The sequence below is a fragment of the Cladophialophora psammophila genome, assembly GCF_000585535.1.
Source record: "Cladophialophora psammophila CBS 110553 chromosome Unknown aczJe-supercont1.1, whole genome shotgun sequence".
In the NCBI taxonomy this organism is placed as follows: Eukaryota; Fungi; Ascomycota; class Eurotiomycetes; order Chaetothyriales; family Herpotrichiellaceae; genus Cladophialophora; species Cladophialophora psammophila.
The window spans coordinates 1,003,537-1,024,297 of NW_006912922.1; the positions used below are offsets into that span (position 1 = coordinate 1,003,537).

Here is a 20,761-nt window from a genome sequence, read left to right on the forward strand (position 1 = left end):
CCTACCTAGGTAGGGAGGTACACAACTTGAAACGCCCGCTTGACCAGTCCTTTCATCTCCATACCCACTGTCATGATAGCATTCATAGGTACTGTACAAAGGTTAACGGCTTTTGGGTATTTTTCTTACAAGAAACTTAAGCTGTGCAAATACAAACCCTAACAATCGCTTCCTCGCCGTGGCGGCGGTCTCGATACCCACTGTAGAAAGCCGAGCCCAAACGCCATCAACGCAATACAATAAACAGTACCGCAACTGTGTAAAGATTCTGGAGTGTCATTCGTTCGTCATCGTCGCCTTGGGGTGGTTGGTCAGTAATTCGAAATGTGTTTGCCTTCCTTCGAGCATGCGTTTTTTCTATCCACCTCTTTTTATTCTTTTTGAAGCAAGTTTGATTCCTAAGCCATCGATATCGTCGACTCATGAGCGACGTCCTCCGACAAGGTGGCTGGACTTGTGCTACCTCTTTGGAACGCTGAATTGATGCTTCGTCGCAATTTTGAACCTTGTGTTAATCCCGGCGACCATATCTGCGGTAGTAATGTGCCTTGAATTCATCCCTGCAACCATATCTGCGGTAGTCATGTGCCCCGTCTCCATTGACTGCTCCTTTGTCTGTCCTGCAGCCGTCGTCGCCGCCATTGTAGTTCCGTACGTGCGGAGCGGTCCGGGTGGCTGTGGAAGGTCCGGTGCCACCCCATACGGTCCCATCGAACCTATGCTATATGGGCCATAGGCCATGCTTGCGGGCGACATTTGTTGTCCATAAGCATGAGATGGTGGAGCCGTCGATACGGGAGTCGGGACAAAGTTGCTGCCATCTCCCGGCCAGTTTTGGCTCATTCCCATTCTATAGAAGCCCGACATGGCCATATTCTGCGGGTAGAAGGGAACAGCCCTCGGTGCAGGCAGCTGACGAGGCGCTAGCTGTGGCGGTCCACCTCTTTGTTGGTGTTGAGCCATTTGGCCTTGGACTGGAGTCAATGAATCCGTTTGAGCTTGCTGGTGCACGATTACCGATGGATTCTGCGTCAAATGCGTACGGAAAGGTTGAGATTGAGACCGGTTCGTCAAAGGCTTGTCCGAGAACAGTGGAGGTATCACTGACGTTTCCTGGGATTTGTTGATTGCTGCTGTAGAGCCAGCGGCTTTGGCAGCGCCGTCAGGATGAGCCATGGGCGCCGCGCCTATGCCTACAGTCTTGGTGGACATTTGCCCGTGATATTTCACTGATTCTTTCAACCCTGCATTGTCCGTGGCCTTTTCAAGAAATTCAACAATTGGCGATGAGAAGGGAGATCCGAAAAAAGAGTCGTTATCGTTCGAGTGCCGCGGCTCACTGGTATTCTCGTTTGGCTTGACGGAGTCTTCTGTGGCAGGCGTTGAGGGGGTCTCGGCCGCTGGAGTTTGTGTGTCGAACACAATTGAGGTCACGGGTTTCAGTGACGGTATGGTCGACACAGATCGGGCCTGGGGTGGATTTGAGATTGTCGTCGGCGCGTTGGGCACTTCATTGTGAGCGACTTGAGAACTAACCTCATTCACCGATTGGACCCCTGGAGATTGAGACATTCGATATTCCCGTTGTCTGCGGGCCCATCGCTCTCGGTTACCCAGAACCTCATTTTCCGCTCTTTTTCTGGCGATCAACTGCGCTATCAAGTTCGGGTGGGTCGCCAGCACGGGCGCTTCTCCTGGCTTAAGCGGAGGTTCCTCAACTGCAGTAGACATCGAAACCCTTCGATGCGGCGTCTGGGGAGACTGAGAACTGGACACTGTAATAGCGGTTGTGGATTTGACGGGGAGTTGGGGATTGGCATTTAACTGTTCCGCATCTTTTGACGGCGTCCTAGAAGAGTGGGCGGGACTGGGATCATGCTGAGCCTCTGAGAAGGAGCGTTTTAGAGGAATGGACTTGGGCGCAGCGTATTGGCCTATACGAGGAGTAGCAGAGAATGACGAGGAAGAGTGAGAGGAGGATTGAGAATTCGGCCTGGCTTGCGACGGCGAGTTCGCGAGGGTAGGGTTGGGAGATGCTTTGGGTATCGCGGTAGACTTGGAGAGAGGATGGCTGTAGGAGCCCGTGCCAGAGGCCATTGTCGTGGCGAGGGAACGTGAAAGGGTAGAGAGCTGATGTAGCGAGGCGGGGATCTCAGAGGACACGGGGTTCTGGGACATCGGTGGTGAGAGCCTGCCCTTGCGACGCGTCATGATGATCGCGAAAAGGCGTTGTTAGGCATCTTCTATGCAAGCAGGACAGATCCACGATATGGCTCTGGTTGTTGAAGGGCATCATTGATGGAAGTTGGCTGCGCAAGGCGTTTGGAAGCGCTGCGGTGGTGATTGGTAAGTGGTCAAACAGTTTATAGAGAACGCCGCTGACGAAATCTCAATCTCCATCTCGCTGTCATCCTTCACATTCACCAGCCGGACCAGCACACAACCTCATGCAAAAGACCAGCCACGGCTCCTCGTTGTGTTTATATCTATTCAAATCCTGTTCTTTCCTACTCACCATGACAGCCGATTCAATTTCACCCTGATCGCGTTACAGCCAGTCCACTTGTCCCACCTCTCTCGACATAGGGTGAATAACACCCCAAACTCGTGTTTCTCGTTGGAGATTGAGAATATTGACCTTGTGGATTGTCTCTCTACCAGGGCGAGGTAGGTTACCATATACTCGGTATACACAGAGGTGGCCATAAAAGAAGTTGGGCAATGCCTTTCTGGAAAACTGCCCCAAACTTACCCCTGGTTCGGAAGAGGTCATGCTGCCCCGTGGCTCGCCGCCGTCTCAAGTGAGCCGGATAAGATCTGATCTCACCAGTGACTCACCGGTCGTGGGTACTGGGGTTTAATATCAAAGGTAATTTCGATGAGCTGCAGGGCCGTGCTTCCCAACTACAGCACCTGAACGATGCGAATGTACAACTTACAAAAGTTCACCAGGGGGCGCAAAAGATTTCAACCAAATTCCATTTATCTTCTAGATTGCCGAAAGAGAGAGGTTTTCAAGGTTCCTTCAGAGCAAAATCACAGATAGATTGCTTAAGCTACGTTTGACACGGATTCTCGTCCACGCGTATCACAGCTACCTTTCTCCGTATCAGAACGCTGTCCCAGTGTCATCGAAGATGGAATGACTGTGCTTTTGGAGCTTGATTACCAATGTCTTTGGAATGATTTCTTTTACATTTCTTCAGAAACGTTCGCGAGACATCAGCGGGTTGCCAATTTAGACACTGTCTACAAAAATGCGGAGCGTACGATAGTCGCCGCAGCCGGGAATAATGCTGAATGCGGACTCCCAGGCGTTGGCGGTCGACAGCGCCTGCAGCAAACCAAAATCAAGATCGGACAACATATCTATGTTTCGACGATAATAGACTCAAGTCACTGCCTCGAAACATCAACTCACCAGACACGTGGCTGGACGTATCGAGAATTTCTCTCTTCACGAAGGCGGCTTCTCTTCTCAGACTACGAAGTCTCATTTGCCTGCCGCTCTTTTTGTACGGCACTGCACCGCCAGGAGTCGTTAAGCTGTCCTTCGGGAGATCTTCCCACTTATGAGAACATCCTAGAGCAACGCAACTCGAAGATAAAACTTTGGAAGATGTATATTTCCACAAACCCCCGGTAAGATGGAAGGACAACTTGTATCGCCCAAATGGTGGTTCCGTTGAAGATTGCGAGATCACATTCATGGACAGAGTATTCTCTTTGTGTCTTATGAGCACCACGTCTCGCAGTTTACCAAATGGAAACTGGCTGTCGATGTTGACGATCTGCAAGCCGCGAGAAGTAGGCTGGACAGACTTGCTTATGAAGATCACTCCATCTACCACTTACATAGCTTGCCGTTCATTCCGAGATTCAGTATAGATTATATCGAAAGTTCTCAGAGACATTCATTCAAGTTCAAGTACAGCCTGTTGTGGACACATGGACACACGAAGTACACCCATCCAGATGCATCCAGCATTCCCGTCTGGGAGTTAGACCGCGTAGGAAGCACAGGGATACTGGCTAGACAGTACAACAAACGTCATGAAGTTTAGAAAGTCGTCAACTTTTGCAGCTAAATTTGACTTCCTTTGCTTCGCGAACAGCAAGCGAGGTAAGTTACGCTTGGTGGACGAGTGGCCTTCTTACCAACAAAACAATCCTGAGCCGGAAGCGCTAGTTTTCTCGGGCTTGCTTTACAACATACCGCTTCGGGTCAGTGATGATGCCTGCATTGCCGAGTGAGGCATCTATCTGGACACCGGAGACAAATCGGGCCGGAGTCGCCTTCGTGTGACCTAGATAGATTGATCTGACAGTTGTTGCACAGAAGAGAGAGTTCCAAAAACTCTGAACTCGTGGTTCGAGAAACGGCCAGCAGGGGCAAACAAATTTGGAGGACGATAGTTTGAGAGAGTCGGCGTGATGATCTGGCTGGAAGCCACTCTTGGGTCTTCAAGGCTGGCTTATGTAGCACGAATCCACCCGATTCACAAGCGTGCTTCGTACTCAGAACCACCATCATCCGCGTTTGCGGCCAGAGATGCTCGTGATCATGTACTTAACGGCCCCGTACCATCCCTCCCACCCCTATCGGGGCTTGGAGGGAAGCTCGTAGGCCAAGAGGGTGAGAAGGCAGTGTTTGTATATTACAGGGGAGGCCGAACGTATGGGAGGGTCTGAACCAAGGCGACCAAAAGTAGTCGAAAGCTGAGAAGGCGCCCACACTGTTTTACACCAACCCAGAAGCTTTTACAACAGAATATCTCAACAACTGAAGTAGTAATACCTCTTTTGTGTTTTTGGTTCCCTTTGCTGGCGACGTACGTGGCGGAGAAGTTCAGGGCCAAGGGGGAGTGCAAAGGTGACAAGGAGGGTGAGTGCTTTTTAAAAGTGGCACGACATGGGTAAGTCAAGTCGTATGTGAGCTCAGTTTTTACTCTTCCTGCTCTTCTTGAAATGGCCAAAGAAACTCCCAGGACTAGGAACAGAATTTCACTTGGCCTGTTCTTGGAGACCAGGGCGCCAGGTCCAGCACAATGCGGACAAGCCCTCCAACAATGCCTGTACTTGTAAGGTCCTCTTTCGAGGAGGTCTCATTCAGCAGAACGAAACGTTATGCCGTATGCGGCACCTCATGCGGGAACCGGGCGATCTGCGCTTTGAAGCTTCTGGCTCGACTGATCATCCCGTCCTCTTCCTGTCTTGGGATAAAGGGCTGTAGCAATCAACGAGTCGGCTATCCTTACTCGATCATCAGGAGATGCGCTGTACCACTAGCATTTCATCCCCTCAACGCTAACTTTTAAGGACAAGTTGCTGTCGTCTGATAAGAACAAATACGAGCCATACATCGGTCCATGGGAAGTCTCAGGCCCCTTTTGAGCGTGGAGTTAGCCGAGGATATTGCCCCCAAGCTATCTTCGAGCCTGAACGTCCTGCACCACCACCCCAGTTCAGTGTCGACCTTCCCAATCAGCTCCTCAGACCTGCAGTAGACGTTGCTGACCCCAGATTCCTGGATCCCATCTGGTCCGCATAGTGGGTATCTGAGGGGAAGCGGGGATTTGCGCGGCGTGACCAACGCCAAATCAAACAGCCGCCCTTCCACGGTCTTGCACGGTTCCGCTTCAGCTTGTTGAGGAGGGATGGGTCCCAATACTAGTATTTCGACTCTGCGTGCTTACAACATGCCAGCGAAAGGAGGAGAAGCCGCGACATCCATTTTACCGGGTCTCAAACACTCTGGGCGGCGGGGCTTCGTTTATATAAGGACCCCGATAACGTTTGGCCTGTGAATCTCTCAAGCTGTCCTCACCCTATTCCATCTGCTCGTTCATTCCCATCCGTCTAGAGCCGTACTTGCCCGTCATGGGAGACCCATCTGAGCCTAAGGAGCTGCCGGAACGCGTCCTGAAGCGAGATCTTTTCGAATTTGCCAACCGACGCAGAACCGACTACCCCTATTCAGACAATCTTGATGTCGACGTATTGATCGTTGGTGCGGGATTTGGCGGTACGTATCTCCTGTATGAGATGCGGAAGGCGGGGTTCAAGACTGTCTTGTATGAAGCTGGTACCTCATTCGGAGGCACGTGGAGATGGAATGTTTACCCAGGTAAGAGCCGTGTGGTCCCGAAAGCATATTAACCACTCAATTGAACTTCTCCCAAGGCGCTCGGGTCGACTCTGAGGTTCCCATCTATCAGCTGGCCATCCCAGAAGTGTATAAGACCTGGACCTGGACGACCAATTACCCCGACTGGTCTGAACTTCAAGCGTATTTCGACCATGTGGACAAGGTCTGCGAACTGAGCAAAGATTGCGCCTTCGAAAGTGTGGTCACCGATGCACAGTTCGACACTGACTCTGGGAAATGGGTCGTCAAGACCGCCGATGGCCGTACCGCTAAAAGCAGATTCCTGATCATTGCCGCCGGATTTGCAGCCAAGAGATATATCCCTGACTATCCCAGCATGGAGAAATTCAAGGGAGTCATGCACCACTCTTCATTCTGGCCCCCTGAAGGCGTGGATGCTCGCGGTAAGAAAGTTGCTGTTATCGGCACCGGTGCCTCCGGAGTACAAATCATCCAAGAATGGGGGCCTCAAGTGGAAAAGTTGACCGTCTTCCAGCGGACACCCAACTTGGCATTACCCATGGGTAAACGCGACATGACCAAGGAAGAGCAAGAAGCATTATACCCGGCCTACGACGACCTCCTTCGGATGCGTGAGAAAAACTTTGCAGGCTTCACGTACGAGTTCGAGGAGCGCAACACCTTCGAGGACACCCCCGAAGAGCGTGAAGCTGTCTACGAACGCCTGTGGAAGAAGGCGGGCTTCGGTATCTGGCTTGGCTCGCACAAAGACTACCTCTTTGACTTGAAAGCAAACCGCTGTGTCTACGATTTCTGGCGCAAGAAGCAAGAGACTCGTATCAAGAACCCTGAGAAGCGTGCTTTGCTCTGCCCAGTGGAACCTCCCCACCCATTCGGCGTCAAGCGACCCTGCCTCGAACAGAATTACTACGAAGTCCTAGACGCCGACAATGTGGATATTGTAGACATCTCCGAAAAGTCCGCCACCAAGATTCAAGAGTTCACCGAGACGGGTATCAAGACCAGCGATGGCAAGCACCACGAATTCGACATCATTGCCCTGGCGACGGGCTTTGATATTACGACCGGAGGAATGACAAATATGGGATTGAAGTCCATCCACGGCACCACCCTGCACGACGAATGGAAGGAAGCAGCTTACACTTACTTGGGCACCACCATCTCAGGATACCCGAACATGTTCCATCTCTACGGTGAGTAACTGGACCCCTCTGTCTGTCTTCTGAGCAGGAAGCGTATTATGCGCCCTCAGGAGTTAACTGTCCCTGCAAACACTCCTCTCCCTAAATAAGACTTCCGAATTAGGTTACAAATTCCACTGACGCCCTATCGACCTAGGTCCTCACGGCCCAACCCTCCTCTCCAACGGCCCGTCCAGCGTCGAGGTCCAAGGCCGCTGGATCCGCGACGCCATCAAAGACATTGACCGCCAAAACATTAAATACATCAACGCCACGCAAGAAGCAAGCCAGAAGTGGAAGGACCGCATTAATGAGTTGAGCGACATGACATTGCTGCCAACCACGAGGAGTACATGTGAGTTTCTTTACGCTCCACCGAACCCCCTATCTATCCCCACGGTACAAATAGACACGCGGCCAACATGCTAACCAATCCTTGCCAGACATGGGTGGAAGTGTTCCAGGCAAGGCGTTTGAGCAGGTCAACTACGCGGGCGGAATCCCGGAGTACGTCAAGGAGATCCGGGCCGTGCTGCCGGCTTTCACGGGCTTTCACGTCGTCAAGGCTTAAGCCGTCCAGCGGGGGGAGGCGCATGGGCGGTAAGGGTCATACAAGCAATGCGTGGCCTTGGCCGTCTTCGTCTAAAAGGGCAGGGCCGCCGTTCATCTTCAAGACGGGGCAGTGAACGGAGCGGAAGTGCAAGGGTGACTCGTCAGCGTCGATTGTCGTGACGGACGGTAGGGAATGATATGCACCAGTCCTCAGGAGCTTGTTTCGTCAGGGGCGTTACAAGTTGAGCTTTTTGTAATTGAGACGAGAGAGAAGAGAAAGATCAAATCCAGAGGCCCCAGTCAAGCCAGTCCTTACTTGTTACCTAGCTCGCTAGGTAGGTATGTAGTTAGTCAGTCAAGTCGGCTAGTCAGCTACTAGTGCGCCAGCCAGCCAGCCAGCCAGCCAGCGAGTACAATCTATTCCAACTCTTCCACATACCAGTCAGTAATATTATCCATTTGTCCATGATGTGACCTACTTCTCCGTCACCGCGAGCTTTCCAATGTGAGAGCGAGAGCTTTGTTTGAATGGCTCAATGCTAGTGAAGCTGATGTTGGTATTGGTATTGGATACTGGGTATTGGAATTGATATGGAGCTGATTGCATGTGAATCATAACGCAGACAGAACTGTACGGATCCTCCCAAGCCATCCACCCACCCGTGACCTCCAAGCGCTGTTTGTTGGTCATTCCGATGGTCGCGCATTTCAGCAAATAGTAAAGCAAAATCGTCCTAGTCAAACATGTCCATTCCCAAAAGCAGGGAAACTCCAGCCCAAGCCCACCTTTCACAGTCGTGCAATTTGCACCTCTTCTCTTCCTCATCACCCAGCGTCATTCGGCATATCTCGTTGTCAGAGATACCAGGGGGATTTAGCCCTGCTCCCCCCTTTCAGCTGCATCATTTTGCCGGCAATTCACCTGCATTTGCTCTGCCCGCATCTGCATCACATTACCAGAATGTGAGTCAGCCTTTTCACGTCCATCTTTTATTCGTCCTCTCAACTCGCTGTCGTAGGCAGCGTGGGCTCTCGTTTACTTTTTGTTGTCCATGTACATCTTGGTCAGGCTGGTGATCACCGGCGCCAGAGTCTTGTAATGTTTCTGGCCTTGTTCGACGAGGTCATTGATGTTGTCGAGTGAGAACCCCTTTTTCTTGTCCCTTCGGTCTCCGTCTCGACTGTCGTGTCGATCTCTGTCTCTGTCCCTGTCTCGATGACGATCTCTTTCGCGGTCAGAATCGTAGCGCCTGCGCTCCCTGTCTCGATCTCGATCTCGGTCCCGGTCCCGGTCGCGGTAGTCTCGGTCTCGATCTCGATCGCGATCACGATCCCTCATCCTATCTCGGTCAGAGCGTCCCCGATCCGACGCATAGCCTTCGTCACGGCGGGAGGCACCAGCACCACGGTGTCTGCGGTCATCGTATCGATCGTCATCCCTCCTGTGTTTTAGTGCATCGCGAGGGTCAGATCGGTATCCTCGCTCGCGGTCGGAGTGTCTGTCCTCTGGACTGCGATGACGACGGGGCCGATGCAGCTCGTCTTCATAAGGAAGATCGTCTCGACGACGACGGTCTGGTTCTCTCTGGGTGTTGGCGCGACGAGGTGGAGGGGGTTGAAAATCGTCATCATAATCTCTGTGCCGGGCCGGTCGAGCTTTGTGGTTCTCACGGTCAGCTGCAACGACGTCTGGCTCTGGGATTGGCTCGCGGTATCCTTTAGAGCGCCCGTAGGCTACTCCATCTCCGTTTCCATTTCTTGGATTACGACGAGCTGCGTTGTCGTCGTCTTCAAAGCTTCGTCTTCTCCTTGGTGCCGCAGTGTTGGATTTGCCTGGTTTGGCATCATCATCCTCGCGATATCGGGGAGGGTCATCTTTCACATCGCGAGCGGCTTTGGGCTCAATGTCTCGAGGATCAATGTCTCTCTTGCGTCGTGGCACGTCATGAGGGTCAATGGGCGGAGGGGATGACTCGTAGCGAGGGTGGCGTGGAGCCGACTTTCGATGGTCGGCATAGTCATCGTCATCTGGATAGCGGAGACCGCCGTCGGCATCGTATCGTGCACGGTCTCGACGTGGGCGTGGGGCATAGTCATCGTGGGAAGACATGGTGTGTTAATGGAGTCGAGGTGAGAAGAAGAAGAAAACGAGGAACCTGGAGCCGCAGGTGTGCAGGTACATATATGAAAGAATTGCCTCCTGGGAAATCAGCAGGACAAGGCCGAGGCGACCCTGAGGGTTGAGATCATATTGCAGCCCAACGACCCACCTGGACACAAGGGATTCGGGGGGGGGGGTGTTAGGCGGCACACGGTTGGCTGTGTGATTTGGGAAGATGGGAGGATTGGAAGAAGATGGAGACTGCACGAGATGGAGCTGGTCTAGTGAGTGGTTCAGCTGGACAACATGTGAGAGTTTTGGATTTCTGGAGAGAGTTGGAGGTGTTGCTGGCTGCTTCCTTTCAGGTGTTTTGGGCTGGTGGTGCAAGTGCCTGGGGGTGCCTGGGAGTGCCTAGGGGTGCCTGGGAGTACCTGGGGGATCCCCAGGTGGTACAGTAGGCGCCCCTCGATGCCTCCCCCCTGTCCGCCTTGTCTACCCCCCAATTATATGTTGCGTCATTTGACCCGTTGGCTGCGCGCTTTCATCCTCTTCCTCTTTCCTTGGTCTCGCTTCGGCAACGAAAATTCTACGGCAAAAGAAACGACACAACCAAGAAGCAACCATTTGCAAGTCACCAGTCACCGCCAGTCACCAGTCACAGTCCCCCCCAGATTCTCTCCTGTTGCCTTGGCCTTCAAAGTTCCTGCATGCTCCTCGTATTTGTGAGGCTCAATAACCGGGTTGATCAGGGCACTTGTGCAAGCTCCTTCCATAAGGGGTCGATCAAGTCTGGTAAAACACGACTTCAACCAAAGGGCCATTCTCTGTTCCTGATCTCTCCAGTCAGGAGTTGTCTGATGTGGCGCTAACAGATCGATTTTTCCAGGCTTTTGCCCGTCGCCGAGAGTCCATATTATGATTTGCAGCCTTTTCTTCCTTTGCGTCCGATTTTTCCCCCTGGGTGCCCCTTAATCCCTCTGTGTTACTGCCGCAGATGCCGCCGTGCCTAGGATAGCAGGGGAACCCTGACGATGCGCCTGCAAATGTGACTAATTGCCACGTTCCAGGATGCGCCTTGCAGCGGTTCGTGAAAGCTTGGTTCCTCAGCCTTGTCCTCTGATTCTTAGCAAATTAGAGTGCCGGGAAGCTCAGCCTCAAAGCCAAAAATCTCTCACCAGTCTGCTGAGGTCTGGAATCTTGGAAGCGTAAAAATGGAGAAAGTCAGGTGACATTGAATTTCACGGAGGTCTGGATTTCACTGATTTCATACTGCCACTTTTGCTGGTGGTCTCGACGTATGAAAATGATATCAGCTGGGCCCTACGAACAACTACATCAACTCGCAAGATGAGAATACGTTGTTTGCATGGTGGTGGATACCTGACCCCTACCTTTGAGTGGTAGCCAAACACTTTCCATTGATATGGATTTTGGTTATGGTCCGTATGGTCGATTCAGCATTCTTCATCAAGGAATCCTCTGGATTACCACTGGCCACGCCTGGTCCCCCGACCGATATCATCCTCAAGCAATCGGACTTTTGCCAGTGAGATAGAAATTTGCACTTCTACTCGGAAGGCTGCAGCATGCTTCAACGGAAGAGACCTGTACTGGTCACGTTTCAAACAGGAGTCAATGGGCTGACCGGTATTCGCCATCACAAGGATAGAATCAACTGTCATCATCTATTCGACAAAGCCGAAATGTAGTGAACACAGACTATCTATGCCTTCAGACTATTATCTAAGGCTATGCGAGTGTTTTAAATTGCTGTCAGCTACTACATTTATCACCACAGTGAACGCAAAATGGTCTCTGTTCAGGGACATAAGCCTGACTAGGAGACGGCCAGGGACGCAACTACGGGTTCGGAGGATACCTACGTGCATTCCACCGCCGAAGAAGATGCTGTCCGAATCATGCAGCCGCCCCAAGAATGATAAAGATGCGCATGTTGAAGGGAGTTTGTGGCTTCTCCTATCGTTTCTCATGTACCATACGTGCTCTCTATCTCTCCTTCCCTCCTCACGACAGCCAAGCATTATATATTTTGTAAGATGACCGAACATATTGCTGCATTTGATGACCTAGACGCCGAGATGGCTGATCTTATCCTTAAGCTCCAGCTCGAAGACATTGAAGACCTCCGTGCTTGCTCCAAAGACAAGAACCGAGATGGCTTGCTCAACGATGCCCAGATGGCACTGTCCTTGCTTGAGGAGAATCTCGAAGGCATACGCTCAATTTTGTCTGACCGACAAATGACCCAAAGCATGGCGAATGCTGTACAAGCGGATGCTGAGGCCATTGCGAATGTTGTCAGTGAAGAAGAGACCGCGTGTGAAGACCACGCTCTGGCACATCGCCTAAACGGAACCAATATCACACCCGAAGTCCACCTCCAGCCCAGTGACCTGAGTGTAAAGATCCTTGCGAAACTTGCTGGACGATATATGTCTGAAGACGTCGGCCATGGGCTGTTTCAGGACGCAAGAGCCAGGGCAGAGTGTGGGCCAGATCAGAATCGGCAGGCAGAAGATTTTGTGCAAGGATCTGCTCGTAAGCAGGCACTCAACGACACAGGCGAGCTCCAATGCATTGCCTGCAACGACGTCAAGAAGTTCTTCGACGTTATCGAGGTATCCTGTGGCCATGGTTATTGCAAACCGTGTTTGCAAGTCCTTGTCGATCTGGCCACCAAAGACGAGTTATTGTTCCCGCCACGTTGTTGTCGTGAACCCTTTCAAATGAGTGAAGTTAACATCTTTCTCACCAAGGAGCTCAGAGATCAATTTGAGCATGCTCAAGTTGAATTCGGCACTCGCGACAGAGCCTACTGCTGTTTAGAGACTTGCTCTACTTTCATACCTCCAAGTGAAATTGATGGCGATACAGCAACCTGTGTAAAGTGTGGTACACTTACCTGCAATATTTGCAAAAAGCCAGCTCATGACGGCCATTGCCCAGAGGATCCTGAACTCCAGGAGATGCTCCGGCTTGCAAATCAGAGCGGATGGCAACGATGCTATGGCTGTCATTGTCTGATCGAGCTTGACGTCGGCTGCAATCATATAACGTGAGTATTCTTCCATCTTTTCGAAAATAGCATTGCTAACCCAATCAAAGATGCCGATGCGGTGCACAATTCTGCTACGTTTGCGGAATTCTATGGAAACAATGTGGCTGCGACTAGTGGAACGAGGACAGATTACTTGCACGAGCAAATGTTCTCGTTAATCGTGATGTCCCCCATCTGGCCCCTGACAACCCGGGGCGGATGGAGAGAGTTCGCAATGCGACCAACATGCTGAGAGAACGCCACAACTGCACACATAGGAGCTGGCGATACATTCCTGGCCCACACAATTGCGAGGAGTGTTTTCACAATCTGCCCAACTATATCTTCGAATGCTGTCAATGTCGAACTCAGGCTTGCAATCGGTGTAGGAGGAATAGGCTCTGAGGAAAACGGGAGTGTTCGGTGTCTTTCGGAGCAGACGGAGTGGGCAAGAAGGAGATGCTGGACTACCACGCTTTGGGTAGTTGTTTGCAAGGCCAGAATAGAAAGGAAAAGCAATCCCTAAAATCCTGGTTGAGAGGCGAAGTTTCAAGCTCTACGGAATAGAGCTGCTCATTTCGCCCAAAGGAAGTCCGTATATACGGTATTGAGGAGACCAAAGTCGGCAAGGCTGAGTGCTCCCAGGATGGCGTCATTCGTCATTCAGCAGCCTTGGAGGTTGCCATTGGCGGAACACAATATCTCCGCCGCCGCCTCTGCGAGACAGTCCCAAGAACGATCCTTGCCAGATGTCTTTCCTATATTAACTTTGGAAGCTGTGAGCAACACCCTGCTTCAGACGTGACGCCAGAACCCTTCCCCCTTGCCTCCTGCCATCATTTGCAAGCGGGATCAATTCCCCCCAAACAGTCTCCCATATGCGCCCACATTTCGTCCGCTTTGCGACTACCGCCAATCTCTCCAGGAAGGCCGTCAGGTCCTCTACGCCGTCGTCGCCGCGATTCCAGAAATCCCCACCCCTTTCCCTCGACCACTTTATCCAGCGCCAGCGCGTTCTCGCCCTCTACCGCGACATTCTCCGCTCCTTGTACCGACACATGTCCGAGCCCCAGAGGGGAGAGAGCATTGCGTACGCGAAGGGCGAATTCACGCGGAACAAAGACGTGCGGGAGATCGACAGGATCAGGTATCTGGTCAGTACGGGGAAGGCGGAGTGGGACGGCGTCAGGAGGGGCGTGGAGGAGATGGGGGGACCTGCTCGAGGAAGAGGCTGAGCCGCCGAACGGATGGTCACCGAGAAAACGAAGTCCCGCTTGTTCAATCGTGATGTGAATGAATCCGTCCCCGTTTCTTCTATCCACGAGAGAAAGAGAAAAACGGGCTCATCGATTCTTTTTCGTGCGTTCAGATCAAAGGACTCAAGCCGGGTATGGCGACATGATCAAGGCGCGCCAGGCAATGGCACCATGGCTGGCAAATTGGTCTGATAGCCAAATGCAAGGGACCGGGGCTCTGTCACCTTGCCTTCTTTGCGGACGATATCAGAAGAATAGCTGGGGCGCAAGCATCAGCAAGATCAGAAACATCATCACCAGTGCCGCGAAAGGTCAAGATCGCGGATGTTGCTACACTAAGGGACGAACCAGACGTCCTAGACTCGGAAACAGAAGGATCTCGCACAGATCCGGCGAGGGGCGTTAGATGTAGGCATCACAATCTGAAGCTCCTGCCTATATTTATGCCCAGCAATATATTTCAGCTTCGTAAAAACAAAGCGGTGTCAAAAGAGGAGTGGCGACAACCATGAATTTCGCATCCGGAACCGTCTCTTCCAAGGCTTTTGATGACTCTCAGAATCTCTTCCAAGCATCTCTCGTTCTCCTCGCCCACATCCCGGGGCCCCAGCCATCCTCATTGACCTCCTCCAGCACGCTCTTGTTCCAGAGGGCCCAGCTGCTCTTCTTCTCGTCGTCCTGCCCCGCAGCATCGGCGGGGGTCAATTGCTCCTGTGCCTTCTGCAGCCCCTCTTTTCCCCCTTGAATCATTTTGTCCGCCTTTTCTTTAACATCCTCGCTTGTCTCCTTCGCGACTCGACTCGCCTTCTCGATCTTTTCCCTCCACTCCTTGTCCTCCTGGTCCCTGGCTTCGAGTTCTGCCAACCACTTCTCCCTCTTCTCGGCGTTCTTCTTCTCCTCCACCTTGGACTCGAATTCCTTCCTCCTCATCCTCTCATCCTTGTAGAAAATGCTGCCCGCCACTACGGCCACCAGCGTGAAGCCCTGGGCGTAGATTCTCGCTCGGAACATGCGATTCGTCTGATGGTGGTCGCCTGCGCGGATGGATTTGGTCGCCATGTACAGGGCGTAGCATGTTGCCACGCAGCCCAGTGGGATGAGTGGCTCTTGACGCAGTTTGCGCCAGAGCTTTTGGAAGCGGGATTCTTCGAAGAATTCGGGCGACGAGTCGAAGCTGGATGGGACGGCGGAAGCGGAGAGAGGAGAGGGTTGAGATGGCTCGTTGGACATTGTGAGAATTGCCTTGCAGGCTAGGCTAACATGAAATCACCACTGCGGTTGGGAGCGAGATTGGTTTTGATGGATGGGAGGTGCTGTGCTGGGTGTTGTATGAATCCAAGGAGGGAAGCCGAAGGTGAAAGTCGTGACGTGGGTGGAATATGCTCGCGTGCGGGCTCTTCGGGGAGCTCAGACGAAAAGCGCAGTCCCTTTTCCCTGCGCATTTGCCACACCTGGGTCTTCGCTGCAGTCTCTCGAGACCAGCTCACCTGACTTGCAGCAATTGAGCTGTAGAATGATCCCCGAAAGGAAAATAAGCGAAGGGTGCGTCTTGAGGACCTCAATATGGAGCTGTCGCAGGCACAAAGATGTCTAACCAGTATTCTAACCCTCATGAGAAAAGGCCGAATGCGAATGCGGGGACGAGAATCTTGAGCTCCGTAAATTTTTGGGCAGCATGAAAATCCCAGACTTCGCTAACCTACGCTGCGCATGTAAACTTACTTGTACAGCGCAACCTTTGACAGTTCGCCCATCTCGAAGCCCAGGAGCCGCAGATATCGCTAGCCGTCGCCATGGACGCCGCCGACCCTCACGTCAACGGGACGACAACTCCCTCGACGCCCAAGCGGTCGGGCCTCGCCTTGACTGAGTACACCGCCATGCCCACACCTCCCTCTGAACGAGCAGACATCCCTTCTTACGACGTGCCTCGAGACTTTCTCCTGCCCTCGGGCTATCCAGACTACTTGCGGCTGATCCTGACTTCTCGAGTCTACGACGTCGTCAGCGAAAGCCCTCTGAGCCACGCCGTCAACCTCTCCAACCGCCTCGAATGCAAAGTCCTCCTGAAAAGAGAGGACCTCCTGCCCGTCTTCTCTTTCAAGTTGCGAGGCGCGTACAACAAAATGGCTCACCTTCCACCCAAGATCTCGTGGAAAGGTGTTATTGCTTGCTCGGCGGGGAACCATGCCCAGGGTGTGGCTTATTCTGCCCGACATCTGAAGATTCCTGCAACCATTGTCATGCCACAAGGGACCCCGGCCATCAAACATATGAATGTGAGCCGCATGGGGGGCAACGTGGTGCTGCATGGGCCGGACTTTGACTCGGCCAAAGAACACTGTCATGCTCTGGAGAAACAGTACGGTTTGACCAATATTCCCCCGTTTGATGATCCATATGTCATTGCGGGACAAGGCACGATAGGCATGGAGCTGCTAAGGCAGACATCCTTGCAGAAGCTTCAGGCCATCTTCTGCTGCGTGGGCGGTGGCGGGTTGATAGCTGGTGTCGGGGTGTACGTGAAGAGAATAGCTCCTCACGTCAAGATCATTGGCGTGGAAGCCTCCGACGCCAACGCACTCGTTGAGTCTCTGAAGTTGGGCAAGCGAGTGTTGCTTCGAGAAGTTGGTCTCTTCGCCGACGGTGCTGCCGTGAAGACAGTAGGGGAAGAGACCTTTAGGCTTTGTCAAGAAGTGGTCGATGAAGTTATCGAGGTCAGCACCGACGAGATTTGTGCTGCTATCAAGGACGTCTTTGAAGACACAAGATCAGTCCTAGAGCCAGCGGGAGCCTTGTCACTCGCAGGTCTAAAAAAATGGGTCGCTCAGAATCCCTCCACAGATACCAGCCGAGAATTGGTCGCAGTGGCCAGCGGCGCCAACATGAACTTTGATCGGCTAAGATTTGTCGCCGAGCGCGCGACTTTGGGTGAACAGAAAGAGGCTCTTCTGACCGTCACTATTCCAGAGCGTCCAGGTTCGTTTGCACAGCTGGTTGAGGCGGTCCTCCCCCAAGCTGTAACAGAATTTGGATACAGGTATTCAAACACCGACAAAGCACATGTGATGATGGGTATCACAGTCTCCTCAGCAGGCGCGAGAACGCGAGAACTCGATTCACTCTTTTCGCGGCTCGCAGCCGAAGGCATGACCGCCAAAGACCTCTCCGAGGATGAACTCGCAAAGACACATATTCGATACCTTGTCGGTGGACGATCCGGCGTCAAGGATGAGAGGCTGTACATGTTTGAGTTCCCGGAGAGACCAGGAGCTCTGTTCAAGTTCCTGAGGACGCTGCGACCGGGACAGAGCATCACCCTCTTCCATTACCGGAACTATGGCGGCGATGTGGGCAGGATCCTTGCAGGCATTCAATGTCCTGAACAGGAGAGGGACAAACTGGAGGGCTTCTTAAGGGATATTGGATATCCGTTTCAGGAGTGTACAGAGAATCCCACTTACAAGATGTTTTTGCGAGATTAAGACTGAAATTGGTAGATATGTGATATGCTGCGTAGACTTGAGATACCCTGGCCTGGCGTAGATAGAAGACAAAAGCTGTGATGATCCAATCGGGTGTGCCATCCAACGAGACATTTAACATGCAAACGATCACGTATAGCGTTGTTGGCCTTCCTTTTCCATCCTTTACTATGTACACGTACATATGCTTAAACTTGAGAAAGCCACGCCTCCTTGGCTCACAACTACATACGCCATCGTTTTTATCTTGCGATAAAAATTTCAAATTTATGCTCTACACCCTCGGTGTTCTGTGTAGGACACCAGCTACTGTCGCATCGGAAGCAAAACTTCGGTGATGAACTACTCTTGGGCCCCTCGGAATGGATTCAGATTCCAGTTATGTCGAGGACGCCGGCAACGAAGTGTCACCGCTTGATCAGGTGTCCCCATCATCGCCACCTCCACAAAAACCGCCCGATGCTCTGGACGTCAACACATCGCCTCCAGCATCTTCGATAGCCTCGCGGACCGTCCCGTCTGTGATATTAGACAACCCGTTTGCGCAAGGAGAAGATGGCAAAACTTACTTTACTCGCCCTAACCGCTACTTCGGCGCCGCGTCGACCTGGAATTCCTGGACCAAGGCGGAAAGGACAGTGGCTCTTAGCTTGGATCGTGTACGCAGTCAGGATCTGAGTATCCACCTGTTCAACGCTTTCGGGCTGAAGCGGAAGTTGCGCCAACAAGGTGGAAGAGACGTGAAGCGGAGCAAGAAGGGCAAGGAGAGAGCAACATCGATCCTCTCGACGACAGCCGAGTATGATGACGAGGGACGGCGCAACGGAGGCAATTACGGTCTTGCCAAATCTTGGACAGCCTGGCCTATGCCTCCTGATCAGGTTCCTAGGGAAGAATTACTCCCCCGTACAGAATTAGAGAGCGAGTATCGCGTGGAGAGAGAAACGCGACCCAGTGCCAATCTTGAAGAGTGGCTGATTGCAACTGCTACGCGGATTGCTAGAGAAAGATGGAATGCGAGGGAATGGGAAGAAGACCTGACCTTAGCCGTCTCGTCGGAGAGAGATACGAAAGTCGACCACGGAGATGCTGATGTGAGCGCGCCTGAGAATGTACGCGATGACAACGATGATCATCAAGAATTAGCAGAAGAGGCAGAGGCCCCCCACTCGCCGGAAGCTACAGAGGAACCCGTGTTCTACTCCCAAGCGTTTTCCTTTTACGATGATGACGAGGAACAGGGCCCCGCCCCGGGCGACGAAGAGAAAAGAGACAGTGACACGGATGATGCGGAGCGACGCCCCGTTCCACTTGCAGATGACGAAAAAGCACGCGGATACTTTCTTGCCAGCGCGCGACACATTTTGAGGAAAGTCGATGACTTGCTGCTCGGTCTCCATAAAGCCAGATACGCCTACGCGGCGAAGCCACAAAGCAACCGAAGAGGGAAGAATTCTCATAGCCCTGGAGACGACACAAGTGATTTCACTCGAGGAAGAAGCGGGTCGCGTCCAGCAACAAGGCAGAAGGCACGTTCATCGTCCGCATATACCGACTTATCAAGCGCCTCCATCACCTCGGTTACATCTCGCGCGCGGTCTCGGAGAGTCGAGAATCTCGGCTTACGGGATTGGAGCGATGTGATAGGCATGGCTAGCCTGACGGATTGGAATCCCTTGGTCGTCGAACGTGCAAGTGGACGATGCGCGAAGCTGTTTGGCGAGACGATGCTGTTCCGCACATTCTACGAGGGACAGGGCAAGGAAGGAAGTGAATCGCACTTTACCGAGCACCTTGCCAATGAGACCGGGAGCCTAGCACCATCTCCAATGGGAGAACAAGAGACAGAGTCCAACGGAGATGAGCCACTCGCAGTACGCATCTCCAGACCCTGCGAGAGGTGTCTAGCTACGAAGGTCGAATGCCGGCCTGCGGACGGCGAGCCTGGACTCTCAAGAACATGCAGGAACTGTCGGGAGACCGGGAGCGCGTGCTCGAGAATCAAGGTAGGCCTGGCTAGAAATGAGCGGACCTGTCCATACCGGTCCTGCCCGAGACATAAGGTCCCATTTCGGAAAAGATGGCATCTCGAGCGGCACATCAACAGCGTGCACGGGCAGACAGGGACAGGTGGCTCAGGAGCGAGCGAGAGAGGACAAGGCTCGAGAAATGCCAGTATTGGCGCCAACAGTGCCTATACCGACTTCGATGCCGACGATGAATCAAACGAGGACTCAGAGCACCAAATCCTCTGCCCTGTCCAATCATGCCCACGAGCAAGGATGTCTTTCTCAAAGGGTAAGAGACTCTACGAGCACATACGACGCATGCATCCGGAGGTCGATGTTGATGAAGTCAAGACGAGCGAGTCACGTAGAAGGGGGGAGAGGAGAGGGAGGTGGAGGGATGAGCGACGGACGAGGAGCAAGAGCTGCCCCGGTGACGGGAGCCGGAGCCAAAGTCGGCATCGGAGTCGCCGGGCAGGCAAGACGAGGGAGGGTGATGACGAGAATCAGAGCGAGACTGAGGATGAAGGCCGGGCAGAGGAGGATGGGGAGGACTCTGTCGATGAGGAAGGGTGAGAGGTATGAACGTTGATGTTGATGTTGATGTTGACCGTGGTGCCGGTAGGCGCGGATTGTGCCAAGGGATACCGCCGAGTCGCTTAATAATGGACGGAGCAACGATCGCGGCGCGGCGGCGAGGCTCCGACCTGTAAAGACAATGTCTTGGCCAATGCTCCACCTGGCCTTTTCCCCCAAGCACCCGTGGCGTCATTGATTGATTAATTGCACCTATGTATCTATGTACATAATCAAACGCATCACGAGTCCTATGTATGCCGTCTGAACATCCCATCCGACCTGGACCCCGAGCGCCGCACCCATCGAAACTCGAGCTTCAAGCGTGACGGTGACAGTCCCCGTTCTCAAAGGCAGCCTGTCCGGATTCTTGAGATTTGAAGCAAGAAAGCGATGCTTGCAAACGGGTCGATCTC

At 52.8% G+C, this 20,761-nt stretch overlaps 9 protein-coding genes across 9 annotated transcripts; 6 read left to right on the top strand and 3 right to left on the bottom strand.

Annotated features, from left to right (window-relative positions):
- Positions 1-459: 459 nt before the first annotated feature.
- A1O5_00350 (uncharacterized protein) lies at positions 460-2,097 on the bottom strand (the record flags this gene model as incomplete). The annotated part of the gene is made up of 1 exon (XM_007740970.1): positions 460-2,097. The coding sequence occupies one exon, from the start codon at positions 2,095-2,097 to the stop codon at positions 460-462; it is 1,638 nt and encodes a 545-aa protein (XP_007739160.1).
- Positions 2,098-3,079: 982 nt separating this feature from the next.
- On the top strand, positions 3,080-3,640 carry A1O5_00351 (uncharacterized protein). Its single transcript, XM_007740971.1, has one exon. It carries the CDS (start codon positions 3,301-3,303, stop codon positions 3,574-3,576), a length of 276 nt encoding a protein of 91 aa, XP_007739161.1. The 5' UTR covers positions 3,080-3,300; the 3' UTR covers positions 3,577-3,640.
- Positions 3,641-5,880: 2,240 nt separating this feature from the next.
- On the top strand, positions 5,881-7,882 carry A1O5_00352 (uncharacterized protein; the record flags this gene model as incomplete). The annotated part of the gene is made up of 4 exons (XM_007740972.1): positions 5,881-6,127; positions 6,184-7,323; positions 7,469-7,666; positions 7,755-7,882. 4 exons carry the CDS (start codon positions 5,881-5,883, stop codon positions 7,880-7,882), a joined length of 1,713 nt encoding a protein of 570 aa, XP_007739162.1.
- Positions 7,883-8,899: 1,017 nt separating this feature from the next.
- A1O5_00353 (uncharacterized protein) lies at positions 8,900-9,973 on the bottom strand (the record flags this gene model as incomplete). Its single annotated transcript, XM_007740973.1, has 1 exon — positions 8,900-9,973. One exon carries the CDS (start codon positions 9,971-9,973, stop codon positions 8,900-8,902), a length of 1,074 nt encoding a protein of 357 aa, XP_007739163.1.
- Positions 9,974-12,021: 2,048 nt separating this feature from the next.
- A1O5_00354 (uncharacterized protein) lies at positions 12,022-13,157 on the top strand (the record flags this gene model as incomplete). The annotated part of the gene is made up of 2 exons (XM_007740974.1): positions 12,022-13,040; positions 13,091-13,157. 2 exons carry the CDS (start codon positions 12,022-12,024, stop codon positions 13,155-13,157), a joined length of 1,086 nt encoding a protein of 361 aa, XP_007739164.1.
- A 758-nt stretch (positions 13,158-13,915) lies between these two features.
- Positions 13,916-14,248, top strand: A1O5_00355 (uncharacterized protein; the record flags this gene model as incomplete). Its single annotated transcript, XM_007740975.1, has 1 exon — positions 13,916-14,248. A coding segment is annotated over one exon (333 nt), but the record flags the coding sequence as incomplete, so codon positions are not given.
- Positions 14,249-14,833: 585 nt separating this feature from the next.
- On the bottom strand, positions 14,834-15,508 carry A1O5_00356 (uncharacterized protein; the record flags this gene model as incomplete). Its single annotated transcript, XM_007740976.1, has 1 exon — positions 14,834-15,508. The coding sequence occupies one exon, from the start codon at positions 15,506-15,508 to the stop codon at positions 14,834-14,836; it is 675 nt and encodes a 224-aa protein (XP_007739166.1).
- Positions 15,509-16,071: 563 nt separating this feature from the next.
- On the top strand, positions 16,072-17,763 carry A1O5_00357 (threonine ammonia-lyase, biosynthetic; the record flags this gene model as incomplete). The annotated part of the gene is made up of 1 exon (XM_007740977.1): positions 16,072-17,763. One exon carries the CDS (start codon positions 16,072-16,074, stop codon positions 17,761-17,763), a length of 1,692 nt encoding a protein of 563 aa, XP_007739167.1.
- Positions 17,764-18,125: 362 nt separating this feature from the next.
- On the top strand, positions 18,126-20,345 carry A1O5_00358 (uncharacterized protein; the record flags this gene model as incomplete). The annotated part of the gene is made up of 1 exon (XM_007740978.1): positions 18,126-20,345. The coding sequence occupies one exon, from the start codon at positions 18,126-18,128 to the stop codon at positions 20,343-20,345; it is 2,220 nt and encodes a 739-aa protein (XP_007739168.1).
- Positions 20,346-20,761: the final 416 nt, after the last annotated feature.